This window comes from Geotrypetes seraphini, chromosome 6 (genome assembly GCF_902459505.1).
Source record: "Geotrypetes seraphini chromosome 6, aGeoSer1.1, whole genome shotgun sequence".
NCBI classification, from domain to species: Eukaryota; Metazoa; Chordata; class Amphibia; order Gymnophiona; family Dermophiidae; genus Geotrypetes; species Geotrypetes seraphini.
Window position 1 is genome coordinate 1,986,650 of NC_047089.1, and position 13,747 is coordinate 2,000,396.

The 13,747-nt window shown below is 46.5% G+C and overlaps 1 protein-coding gene across 2 annotated transcripts in view; it reads right to left on the minus strand.

Annotated features, from left to right (window-relative positions):
• TPP1 (tripeptidyl peptidase 1) overlaps positions 1-13,747 on the minus strand; it is a 77,623-nt gene that overhangs the window by 43,222 nt on the left and 20,654 nt on the right. For both annotated transcript variants that reach the window (XM_033949963.1, XM_033949962.1), the window contains exons 5-9: positions 13,603-13,724; positions 13,115-13,293; positions 12,394-12,592; positions 11,718-11,906; positions 160-232 (exon numbers count right to left, since the gene is read on the minus strand). In XM_033949963.1, coding sequence (XP_033805854.1) covers positions 160-232; positions 11,718-11,906; positions 12,394-12,592; positions 13,115-13,293; positions 13,603-13,724 — 762 coding nt within the window. The remainder of the gene's footprint in view (positions 1-159; positions 233-11,717; positions 11,907-12,393; positions 12,593-13,114; positions 13,294-13,602; positions 13,725-13,747) is intronic.

A 13,747-nucleotide genomic window follows, 5' to 3' on the forward strand; every position in this document is an offset into this window, starting at 1 on the left:
TCTCTTTTGCTTCCGAGTTGTCTGGGTCTGGGTAGGTTGACGCCATGTTTCAGCCACAGTGTGATGGCTTTAAAGTCAGTTCTATTTAAATAGGCACCTGCAACAATCACCACTATCATTACAATTAACCATCAGAACCTGTGAAATATTTCCACTCACCTGGATGCAGGAAAACTGGGTCTAAATGTGTGAATCCCTTTACCAACTTCCCTGCAACCGGCTCCATCATCCCCTGTGAAAAGAAAGGGACGAATCAGTCTTCATTTCAACCCCTCTGCCCATGCCACCAGCTCCCATCTGCAACCAGAGGGTTTCTGTCTTTATTCTAATGCTTAGGGTCCAGCTCATTTCCAAGACATTCAAGAGCACAGATTTTTCAGACATGAATTACTGGATCCTTCTACTTCCTCTGCTCAAAAATGCCGGAAGATCTTATACTTTCATTAATAATGTTCACACAAGCAAAAGTCTTGTTCACTCCAATACCTGGAAGATAATGGCCCCTATTATTTCAGAAGGTGTATTCATATTCTAGATGTCTGAAAAATAGCATTTAGACATCCGTATTGCATGGACGCCTAAATTCTGACTATATAAAGCTGGGATATGGAAAAGTGCAGTACATCTTTATGGCAAGAGGATGTGGTCTGGGCAGGACTAGGAAGGAGCCGAAATATGGACCCGCACTCGAATTTCAGAAGGGGAAGGCCCATGTCCTAAAAGATGGACGTTTGTATTAGGCCTGCTACTTACCATGTCCAGGTTACGGACAGGTGCTCCAATAGAGCAGATCTCCACTAGCAGTAGATATTTTCCCAATGACATTGGAATTTGAACCTGCAACCTCTGATTTCTGTGCTGGTTCTCAGTTCCCATTAGGCAACTCCTCCACATGGGGGTTGTGACCCTTTTAAAACACAGACAATCCTATGCTGTCACAAAGCGGACCATAGCCCTGCTTTGCCCTATTCATAGTTTCGACATTTTGCTTTGTAAACTGGATGCTCAGCTCGAAGTAGCCAGCACTTGGAATTTCATTTCTCATGTATTTCATGTGTCGGCAGATGTTGTTCCAAAATACATGGGAAATGATATCCGTTTGTGACGTACAGACTTGAATGTCCATTCTAAAATGCTGCACCATCTTCAGCAGGGTATCAATACATTGAGACAGACTATCCTGACTGTCCCATTCCCTAATCCTCACCAAAGGGTATAATGTATCACTGCCTACATTGAGGCTACCTCCTCTACATAAGAAGAGCCATACTGGATCAGACCAATGGTCCATTTTTTGGTTTCCAAGAGTGGCCAATCCAGGTCACAAGTACCTGGCTGAAACCCAAACAGTAGCAACATTCCATGCTACTGATCCCAGGGCAAGCAGTGCCCCCTCCCCCATGTCTGTCTCAATAGCATGTTATGGACTTTTGCTCCAGAAAATTATCCAAACCTATCTACATTAACCCCTATTACCACATGTTCTGACAGTGTGTTCCAGAGCTTAACTATTCTCTGAGTGAAAAATATTTCCTCCCATGGGTTTTAAAAGTATTTCTCTGTAATTTCATTGAGTGTCCCCTCACCTTTGTCATTTCTGACGGAGTGAAAAATCAATCTGCTCGTACCTATTCTACTCCACTCAGGATTTTCTAGACTTCAATCATATCTCCCCTCGGCTGTCTCTTTTCCAAGCTGAAGAGCCCTAACCTCTTTAGTCTTTCCTCATACGAGAGGAGTTCCATCCCCTTTATCATCTTGGTCGCTCTTCTTTGATTGAGATAGGGTAACTAGAACTGTGTCCCTGGGAAGATGGTTGAGGCGCTGATCAAGGATAGCATAATCTGGCACTTAGACACACACGACCTGATGAGAGCCAGCCAACATGGATTCAGGAAAGGGAAGTCATGTTTGACTAACCTACTTCAATTTTTTGAGACAGTGAACAGACAAACTGATAATGGAGAACCGGTGGATATTATATACTTGGATTTTCAGAAAGCGTTCGACAAGGTTCCACATTAAAGACTTCTCAGGAAAGAAGGGGAGCAGGAAGCAGAGCAGGAAGCAGGAAGCAGAGGAGACAGGCAGCGTTGGTGCCGAGTAGGCACAGTAGGCTCGGGGTAGCGGCGAGAGTTCGCTCCGCCCCCCCCCACGCGTCACAGGCAGCACCGGACTCCCCCTTAAAGGGGAGGAGCCAGCACGGCACACGCGGTGCCGAAGAGAGAGGAGAGAAGGGGAGCAGGAAGCAGAGGAGACAGGCAGCGTTGGTGCTGAGCACCGAAGAAAGCAGAAGGAAGCAGGAGGACAGTAGGCTTGGGGTAGCGGCGAGAGTTCGCTCCGCCCCCCCCCCCCACGCGTCACAGGCAGCGCCGGACTCCCCCTTAAAGGGGAGGAGCCAACGGCGCCTAGCCGTTCGGCGCCCGGCGAAGGCGCGCAGCAAAGGCGCTCACCTTAGCGAGAGCGCCTTTGCGAAGGGCCTCAAGAAGGGCCAAGTTACTACACCCAGGAGCACCAGGGAAAGACTGAAGGGTACAGAAGAAGCAGGCGCAGAAGGAACGAACTCACACAAGCAACAGTAAGGTAAGGTAGAACAAACACAGCACACACAAGAAGTAGGCAGTAAGGCAAGAAGCAGGTGCAGAAAGAAGCAGTCTCACAAGGAACAAACAAACAAACAAAGTATAGTAAGGTAGAGCAAAGGCAGCACACACAAGAAGAAGGCGCAGAAGGAAGCAGGCACACAAGGAACACGTAGTCTTAAGTGTTATCTTAAAGTAGGAACAACTATGGAAGCAGAGGGAAACCAGAAGATGAGCTTTCCAGTGTTCTGCACCGACTGTCATATGTATGACTACCTCCCCTCGGGGAGACAGTCGTATGTATGCGGTCGGTGTCAGGAGCTGGAAAGCTTGAAGAAGGAAGTCAAGCGACTAGAGGACAAGATACAGGAGCTAGAAGGACTTTACACCACGGAGGACCCAATCAGGACAACTGAAGACTTCATGAGCGAGAGGCACATCGAGGAGGAAGTCAGGGAACTCGAGAAATTCATTGAGGAGGCATACAAGAGGAGGGTGGAAGAGAATGAACTTCAGATAAAAGAAGAGGTTACACCAACATCGAAGAGAGAGCAAGAAACAGAAGACCACAAAGAAGACACCCCCGGAGGAAAAACACACGAAGGCGAGAAATTGACCAGTCGATGCCCAGAGGAAGAAAGAGAGAAGCATACCGAGGACATCGACCTGAGACCGAAGCGAACATTGAAGAAGGGAAAGTCAGCGATCCTAGTGGGGGACTCGATCCTGAGGCATGTGGACAGCCACATAGCAGGAGGGAGAGAGGACCGACTGGTGACCTGCCTCCCAGGAGCGAGAACCAAGGACATCGTGGACAAAATTGGAAAGATCCTGTAAGGAGCGGAGACGGAAGAGACCACAGTAATGATCCACATCGGGACGAATGATGTCAGCAGGAGGGACTACAGAAGAAACACACTGATAGAACAGTTCAAGATTCTGGGAAGGAAGCTGAAGATGAGGACCCAGAAGATAGCGTTCTCAGAGATCCTACCGGTACTGAGGGCAATGTGAAAAGGCAAGAGGAACTACAATCAATAAATGCATGGATGAGGAGATGGTGTGAGGAAGAAGGATTCCACTTCGTGAGGAACTGGATGACGTTCTGGGGCAAGAGCAAGCTCTACAGGAGAGATGGACTGCACCTGAGCGCAGCGGGAACTAGACTTCTAGCAAACAACGTCAAGAGAGGAATAGAATAGGCTTTAAACTAACAAGAAGGGGAAAGCCGACAGTCGACCAAGCATCGATGATTCGGAAAAAGGTATCTCGTGAAGATACTAAGGAGAAAAAAGGCTGGGATGAAACAAGGGACAAACTACAGGAGTCGACTAACAAAGGAGAGGAGATTAGAAAGATCATAACCAAAGAGAAGAATCTAAAGACAGAAGCACAGGGAAAGGAAATGAAGGCAACAAAATTCCAGGAGCTAAATTGCATATATACTAATGCAAGGAGCCTAAGAAACAAAATGGGAGAATTAGAAGCCATGGCCATTGCAGAGAACATAGACATCATTGGAATCTCCGAAACATGGTGGAACGAGGAAGCAGATGGGATACAGCACTGCCGGGGTACAAACTCTATCGCCAAGACAGATTAGGACAGAAAGGCGGTAGAATAGCACTATACATAAAAGAAAGCATACAATCGACAAGAATGGACACAGCAGAGACGGCCAACAAGCTAGAATCGCTATGGGTTAAAATACCAGGAAGGATAAAATACCAGGAAGGATAAAATACCCTACGAGGGTCGAATAAATAGTCACTAGGTATAGACTTAAGAGGAAGGGACAGTAGGGTGGGCAGACTTGATGGGCTATAGCCCTTTTCTGCCGTCATCTTCTATGTTTCTATGAAAGGGCCTGAAATAAAGATAGGTCTATACTATCGTCCACCCGGACAAACCGGAGAAATCGATGAAGAAATGGAAGCTGAGATGAAGCGAGAATGCAAAAGCGGTAACACAGTTATTATGGGAGACTTCAACTACCCTGGGATAGACTGGAGTCTTGGAAGCTCAAGATGCGCTAGGGAGGCAGACTTTCTGGAGGCTGTACAAGATTGCTTCTTGGAGCAGCTTGTTAGAGAACCGACGAGAGGAAATGCCACTCTCGATCTAATCCTAAATGGGCTAAGGGGACCTGCAAAGGAAGTAGAGGTAGTGGGACCGTTGGGAAACAGCGATCATAATATGATCAAGTTCAAGGTGGAAATAGGAATACTGAAAGGAAAGAGAACCATAGCGACAACTTTTAACTTCAGAAAGGGAAACTACGAAGCAATGAGAGGAATGGTAAAGAAGAAACTTAGGAACACTTCCAAAAAATGGCATACGGTAGAACATGCTTGGTCCTTTTTCAAGGATACGGTGAGCGAGGCGCAAAATCTGTATATCCCCAGATTCAGAAAAGGGTGCAACAAGAGTCGAACAAAAGACCCGGCGTGGATAACTAAAATAGTGAAGGAAGCGATAGGCAATAAGAAAAACTCATCCAGAAAATGGAAGAAGGACAAATTTGAGGGAAACTGGAAAGATCACAGAAAGTATCAAAAAGAATGTCACCGTGTGGTTCTAAAAGCCAAAAAAGAGTATGAAGAGAGGCTAGCCAAGGAAGCACAAAATTTCAAGCCGTTCTTTAGATATATTAAAGGGAAACAGCCGGCTAGGGAGGAGGTGGGACCGCTGGACGACGGAGACCGGAAGGGAGCGGTGAAGGAAGAGAAAGAGGTCGCAGAAAGACTTAACATGTTCTTTTCGTCGGTATTTACAAGCGAAGACACAACCAACATACCGGAACCTGAACAAATCTTCAAGGGAAATCAAGCACAAAAGTTAACAACCATGGAAGTGAGCCTTGATGATGTGCGCAGGCAGATAGAAAAACTAAAAACTGACAAATTGCCGAGTCCGGATGGAATCCATCCAAGGGTTCTGAAGGAACTAAAGGAGGAAATAGCGGAACTACTGCAGCAAATTTGCAACCTATCTCTGAAAACAGGTGTGATTCCGGAGGATTGGAAGATAGCCAACATTATGCCCATCTTTAAAAAGGGATCAAGAGGGGACCCGGGAAACTACAGACCGGTGAGTCTGACCTCGGTACCGGGGAAAATGGCGGAAGCACTGATAAAAGAAAACATCGATGAACATTTTGAAAGAAACGAACTTCTGAAAACCAGCCAACATGGTTTCTGCAGGGGAAGATCGTGCCTGACAAAGTCTGCAGCGGTCAAAACGGCAGTTAGGGAGGCCAAACTTCGAATGGAAGAAACTCTAGCGAAGAACATCAAGAAAGGGGACAAATCATTCTTCAGGTACATTAGTGACAGGAAAAAGAACGCAAACGGGATAGTACGCCTTAGAACGGCAGATGGGAATTATGTGGAAACAGATTCTGAAAAAGCCAAACTACTGAATGATTACTTCTGCTCGGTCTTTACCTGCGAGGCACCAGGACACGGGCCACAGCTGGAAGCAATGCAAAGCAAGGAAGACCCATTTCAGAATTTTGAGTTCACACCAGCTGATGTTTACAGAGAACTGTCAGGACTCAAGGTGAACAAAGCCATGGGACCGGACGAGTTGCATCCAAGAGTGCTCAGGGAACTAGGCGATGTTCTGGCGAAACCGTTAGCCATGCTCTTCAATCTCTCCCTAAGTACAGGGAGAGTCCCCCTGGACTGGAAAACAGCAAACGTCATTCCTCTGCACAAAAAGGGTTGCAGAGCAGAGGCAGCGAACTACAGACCAGTGAGTCTCACATCAATAGTGTGTAAACTCATGGAAACTCTACTCAAAGGTAAATTAGACTCGATATTGGATGAAGGGAATCTAAGGGATCCCTGTCAACATGGATTCACAAGAGGCAGGTCATGCCAATCTAATCTTATAAGCTTCTTTGATTGGTTGACAGGAAAACTAGACTCAGGAGAGGCTCTGGACATAGTATACTTGGATTTCAGTAAAGCTTTCGACAGTGTCCCACACCGTAGACTATTAAACAAGATGAAATCGATGGGGTTGGGTGAGAAACTAACTGCATGGGTCAATGATTGGCTGAGTGGAAGACTTCAGAGGGTGGTGGTCAACGGCACCCTCTCTGAGACTTCGGAGGTGACTAGCGGAGTGCCGCAGGGCTCAGTCCTGGGACCATCCCTTTTTAACATATTCATAAGAGACCTGACCCGGGGGCTTCAGGGTAAAGTATCACTGTTTGCCGACGACGCCAAACTGTGTAACATAGTAAGTGAAAGCAACCTCAAGGACAGTATGACGCAGGATCTGATCACGTTGGAAAACTGGTCCTCGACATGGCAGCTGGGCTTCAACGCTAAAAAATGTAAGGTCATGCATCTCGGCAGCGGAAATCCATGCAGAACATACTCCTTGAATGGAGAAACGCTAGCTAGGACTTCAGAGGAACGGGACTTGGGGGTAATCATCAGTGCAGACATGAAAGCTGCTAAACAAGTAGAGAAGGCCTCATCTAAGGCAAGGCAAATGATGGGATGTATCAATCGAAGCTTCGTCAGCCGCAAACCTGAAGTCATAATGCCACTCTACAGAACCATGGTGAGACCTCATCTGGAATACTGTGTGCAATTCTGGAGGCCACATTACCGGAAAGATGTGCTTCGAGCTGAATCGGTCCAGCGGATGGCCACTAGGATGGTCGCCGGACTCAAGGGTCTCTCATACGAAGAAAGACTGGGCAAACTGCAGCTCTATACCCTGGAGGAGCGCAGAGAACGGGGTGACATGATTGAGACATTTAAGTACGTCACTGGTCGCGTCGAGATGGAAAACGATATATTCTTTCCCAAGGGACCCTCGGTCACAAGGGGGCACCCCCTCAAACTCAGAGGGGGGAAATTTAGTGGTGACACAAGGAAGTATTTCTTCACGGAAAGGGTGGTAGATCACTGGAACAAACTTCCGGTGCAGGTGATCAAGGCCACCAGCGTGCTCGATTTTAAGAATAAATGGGACATCCACGTGGGATCCCTACGAGGGTCAAGTTAAGGAACTAGGTCACTAGCACTCAAGGGGTGGGTCAATAGAGTGGGCAGACTTGATGGGCTGTGGCCCTTTTCTGCCGTCGTCTTTCTATGTTTCTATGTTTCTACTGCACTTCTTCGAAGGAATTAACAAACAGATGGACAGAGGAGACCCCATAGACATCATATACCTAGATTTCCAGAAAGCCTTTGACAAGGTGCCTCATGAACGTCTACTCCGGAAACTGAAGAACCATGGGGTGGACGGAGATGTGCGTAGATGGATCAGAAACTGGTTAGAAGGTAGGAAACAGAGGGTAGGGGTGAAGGGCCACTACTCAGACTGGAGAAAGGTCATGAGTGGTGTTTCGCAGGGCTCGGTGCTCGGGCCGCTGCTATTTAACATATTCATAAATGATCTAGAAACAGGGACGAAGTGTGAGATAATAAAATTTGCAGACGACACCAAACTATTTAGTGGAGCTCGGACAAAGGAGGACTGCGAAGAATTGCAAAGGGACTTGGACAAACTAGGGGAATGGGCAGAGAGATGGCAGATGAAATTCAATGTTGAGAAGTGTAAAGTATTGCATGTGGGAAGCAAAAACCCGAGGTATACTTATGCGATGGGAGGGATGTTTTTGAATGAGAGTACCCAAGAAAGGGACTTGGGGGTGATGGTGGACATGACAATGAAGCTGACAGCACAGTGCGCAGCTGCCGCTAAGAGAGCGAATAGAATGCTAGGTATAATCAAGAAAGGTATTACAACCAGAACGAAAGAAGTTATCCTGCCGCTGTATCGGGCAATGGTGCGTCCACATCTTGAGTACTGCGTCCAGTATTGGTCTCCGTACCTTAAGAAGGATATGGCATTGCTCGAGAGAGTTCAGAGGAGAGCGACACGACTGATTAAGGGGATGGAAAGCCTTTCATACGCTGAGAGATTGGAAAAACTGGGACTCTTTTCCCTGGAAAAGAGAAGATTAAGAGGGGATATGATAGAGACTTACAAGATCATGAAGGGCATAGAGAGAGTAGAGAGGGACAGATTCTTCAAACTTTCAGAAAATAAAAAAACAAGAGGGCATTCGGAAAAGTTGAGAGGGGGCAAATTCAAAACAAATGCTAGGAAGTTCTTCTTTACCCAACGTGTGGTGGACACCTGGAATACAATTCCAGAGGACGTTATAGGGCAGAGTAAGGTACTGGGGTTTAAGAAAGGATTAGACAAATTCCTGCTGGAAAAGGGGATAGGGGGTATAGATAAAAATTTACTGCACAGGTCCTGGACCTGTTGGGCCGCCGCGTGAGCGGACTGCTGGGCGCGATGGATCTCAGGTCTGACCCAGCGGAGGCATTTCTTATGTTCTTATGTTCTAACTGCAAAGCCATGGAATAGAAGGAGATATACTAAGATGGATAGGCAAATGGCTGGAGAACAGAAGGCAGAGAGTGGGCATAAATGGGAAGTTCTCAGACTGGGAGAATGTGACTAGCGGTGTACCCTAGGGCTCGGTACTTGGGCCCATCTTATTTAATATTTTCATCAATGACCTAGAGGATGGAACATCCAGTGAGATTATCAAGTTCGCAGATGACACAAAGCTATGCCGGCCAATCAAATCGCAGAAGGACAGTGAGGAACTCCAGAGCGACTTGAGTCAATTGGAGGAATGGGCAGACAAATGGCAGATGAAGTTTAATGTGAAAAAATGCAGTATGTACTTAGGTAGAAAGAATAAGGAACACAAGTATAGTATGTCAGGTGCAACTCTGGGAAGAACCGAACAGGAAAAGGACCTGGGCGTATTAATCGATAGGACCCTGAAGCTGTCGGTGCAATGTGTGGCGGCAGCGAAGAACGCAAACAGAATGCTAGGCATGATAAAGAAGGGAATCACAAGTAGATCGGAGAAAGTAATAATGCCGCTTTATAGAGCGATGGTTAGACCACACTTGGAATACTGCGTCCAGCATTGGTCTCCATACTTAAAGAAGGATATAAAAATGCTGGAGAGGGTGCAGAGACGAGCAACGAAGCTAATAAAAGGTATGGAGAACTTGGAATACGAGGAATGACTTAAGAGATTGGGATTGTTCTCCCTTGAGAAGAGGAGATTGCGAAGGGATATGATCGAGACTTTCAAAATACTGAAAGGAATCGACAAAATAGAGCAGGAAAAAAAATTATTTACAATGTCCAATGTGACACGGACAAGAGGACATGGACTGAAGCTAAGGGGGGACAAATTCAGGACAAATGTCAGGACGTTCTGCTTCACACAACGAGTGGTGGACACCTGGAATGCTCTCCCAGAAGAGGTAATTGCGGAATCCACCGTTCTAGGATTTAAGGGTAAGTTAGATGTACATCTCCTTATGAGTGGCATAAATAATAATAATAATTTATTTCTTATATACCGCTATACCGTGAAGTTCGAAGCGGTTTACAATAAAGATACATTTGACAGTACATGGGATAGAAACGGTTTACAATAAAGATACGTTTAGTCAGTACATGGGATGCAAGTGGTTTACATTAAAGATTCGTTTTGTATAAGGGTAAACTAGATGCACATCTCCTAGGCCAGGGTACACCTGGCAGTCCTCCACGTGTGCGGATCGCCGGACTTGATGGACCTAGGGTCTGATCCGGAGATGGCAGTTCTTATGTGTGCAATACACAAGGTGAGGTTGTACTATGGAGCAATACAGAGGCATTATGATATTCTTAGTCTTACTTACCTTCCCTTTTCTAATAATTCCTAGCATCCTGTTTAAATTTTTGGCCGCACTGGGCAGAAGATTTCAGTGTAGTGTCTACACAGACACCCAGATCTTTTTCTCAGGGCTGATTCCTAAGATGGATTACTCTTTCCAGTGTGCATCACCTTGCATTTGTCCACATTAAATTTCATCTGCCATTTCGATGCCCAGTTTCCACGGCTCACTACAATGGTCAGTCAACTTTGTACCCTCAAGTTCCAGAGCAACGCTGGGTTCTAAGCCAGGAAGAGGTAAGGCTATATTTACTTTCTGACTAAGCTTAAGATATGGAGGATGTGCTAGAGATGACATGAGGGAATCAAAAGGTACTGCCTTTTCCACAACCTTCTTTTACCATTGGTGAGAGACTGGGAGAACTGAAGAGGGGCTCTTGAGGCCCCTTCTCCCAGCCTAGGCTATAAATTCAGGTGGGAGGAAGGAGGAATATCGAGGAGGGAAAGGGACTTGAAAAATTTGTATTCTGGTGGAAAGAGGGGTATCATGGGTAGGGAGGGGCTGTCTTCTCCACTTCACATTTGGGTATAATGAAAGTGGAATCGCAGAAAGCCCCATGTGGGAGAAGACTTAACCAGTTAGCACTGATTTTGAGCACTGGCCGGCTCAGTTGAGGAAGGGGCCCTAACTCTAGCCAGCTAGATATGATGAAAATCAACTTAGTTGTCAGTTTAAATAAAAATATTAGACAAGAGAAGCATTGTGTGTGGCTGCCCAGCTTATTGCTCAGGTTCTCGTTCTTGAGCACCGTCCTTTGCTGGCTTCCCTCTCCTAAGCTCTCAGAGATGAACACCTCTACAGCTTCTCCCGCAGAGGCACAGATCCGATTCTCCTAAAATCGGTATCAACGAGGTCCATCTGACACGTCCAGCTCTTTCTGCTTCTGCCCAGCCAGCAGACCTGTGGTTCCCTCGTGTTTGGGCAGCAAATGGGCCCTTACAAGATGCTTAAGAAACACGCAAACATCACCTCTGATATCCTTACATATATGAGCATCCAAACACAGTATCCTGCTAATGAGGGTGGAGAGCAAGCCAGCCCCTAGAAACATTTCAAACAAAACATGCTTCACGGACTGTTAGCAGCCATTCCCACAGAAGCATTAATGGAGGAGACCAAATGCAGTCACTGGTCATAGACAATAGATCTCAAAGAGGTAAGGGGAGTCACTCAGGTGGGGGATGGGGAGGGCAGGGAAGACACTGTCACTTGTCGCTGAAGGAGAGAGTAAGAGCATATAGCAGCACTGAGTCTCTCAGAGAATGGGGGCTGGTGGCACGGTGGAAGGATTAAGGGGTTCCCATACAGCTGCACTCGCTTGACTATCACTCATATGGAGACATAGTACCTGATGCAAAGAGTATAGTTAAGCCTCTAGCTGCAGCCTTCATGAACTCCACGTTGATTCGCTGCATGTAGGCCACTGACAGACTATCCTCGTCATCTCCGTAGCTGACTGTATGGACCCAGGGCACAGATGACAGGTTGCTGAGGGACAGAAGCCAGTCCACAAAAGGTTCCTGGGATTCATAGCGGCCTGAGGAAGAAACATACAAAAGCCTTCAGAAACCAGCAAAACAGAAAAAAGAAACACAGGAAAATGAAGGCTCCTAGGTGGCAGGTCAGCATTTATGCACATGGGTACGACGATATGCACAGCCACATCTGGTAGGCGCTTATATAAAACATGGCCCCTGGTTACTCAAAGCTGCTCCTGGGGACAGGGAATGGGCAGGGAAGTCTATAAGCTAAAGTGCGAGGGGTGGTAGCTGAAGGCTCTGCCAAGAAACAAACTCAAGATTTTCCAAAATGTGTATATGGACTAATTCTTCTGGCACACAGACGAACTTACAGCTTCCTCAGCACAGCCTGGTTTGGACCTTTTGCTGAGGAAATTTGATAAAGATAAAGATGTCCAGATTGCAGGGGAAGGAGGGAGGCATGTGGTCTGCTGACAAGCAAGGGAAAGGGACAATAGAGGAAAGTGAGGGGAAACATCTAGGGTGGGAGATGGGGGTGCGTACCCGGGTTACTGAAGACCCACGTTGAGATGTTGGCTCCAGTGCTCATAATATATTCCACATCCAGACTCGCCTCCAGTCCAGCTTTAGGACCTCCCTGGGGTCCAACAACATGATCAACCTGACTGTGGTGCTCGAAACCAGATCCAAAGATCTGCATGAACTCAGCCAAGTCCTGCTGATGAAAATACTGCTCCAGGAACTGTGGAAGAAGTCACAGGGTCACACAAGCTCAAGAGAGCATTTTCAATTCTCCAATACAATATGTAAGTGGATTCATAGATTTCATATGTCGTAGGGTTAATGCCAAACTTATCTCATCTATCCAAATCTAGCAAATGCTGAGTTTCAGATGTTCCCGTGGTTCTGTGCTTGGGTACACATTTACAGACCTCCCGCTTCTGGACTTCCCAACTACGTATGTTTAATAATGAATTAATTGATGATGTCAGTACCTCAATAAAATGGCCAGTCACTGGTAATTTGAAGAGACTCTGGCTGTCAGCTTACCAATTTCAGTAAGCGGTCAAATGCTCTTCAAGGCCTTGACTATTAACCTGTCTTTTGTGTTAGATTTCTTTCTTTGATCTTCTCCGAGATACAATTAAGATCTGAGGGGCATGTATATAGCCTGTCCACATAGGTTTGTAGACCAAACACTCTCACGATTCCAGCTCGATTCTCAAAGATTACATGAGCGGAACGTTTCAGACTCTGGCATTACCTGAGCACATGCTTGGCTGTTATTTGAAGCGGATCCAATGTCGCTGTCAGACAAGTTGTATCGCTGTCGGAGGATAGATGGCATCACTCCCAAATGAAAGGTCCCTTCCATGGACTTAGACTTCCCCCAACCTCTGCTCACTATTTTCCTCTCCTTTGGAAACCGGTGAAGTCCACCCACTGCCACCCAAGAGAGCACATGAACAGTCTCAGTACATGAATCATGTAGAAACACAAGAAAAAGAGACTTGTAAATAAGTGTTATACAGTCTAAATCTTCTTAATAGCCACTGGCCAAACATTCTGCAATCCACCACCCCAGCCCATCACACAACCCAGCCAAGTCATATCAGCCTCTGACACATACTATAGAGCTTCAGCACTCATTGTTGAGGCAAGCAAAGACAAGGCCATGAATCAATGACACATGCCACTAGGTTGCGTTTTCTCTGCCACTCTTCCCTAGCACCAAACAGATGCATGTCACACCAAAGTCAATGTGATCCACCAGTTCCTTGTGTATTTGGTAGGGCACTGGTGACCTCACTACACTCCGCTGCCCCTTCACATATCGACTGAACTCAGAGCCTGGCAGTAGCTTCTCAGCTGTCCTGTAACAGAGAGAGAGGCAGGG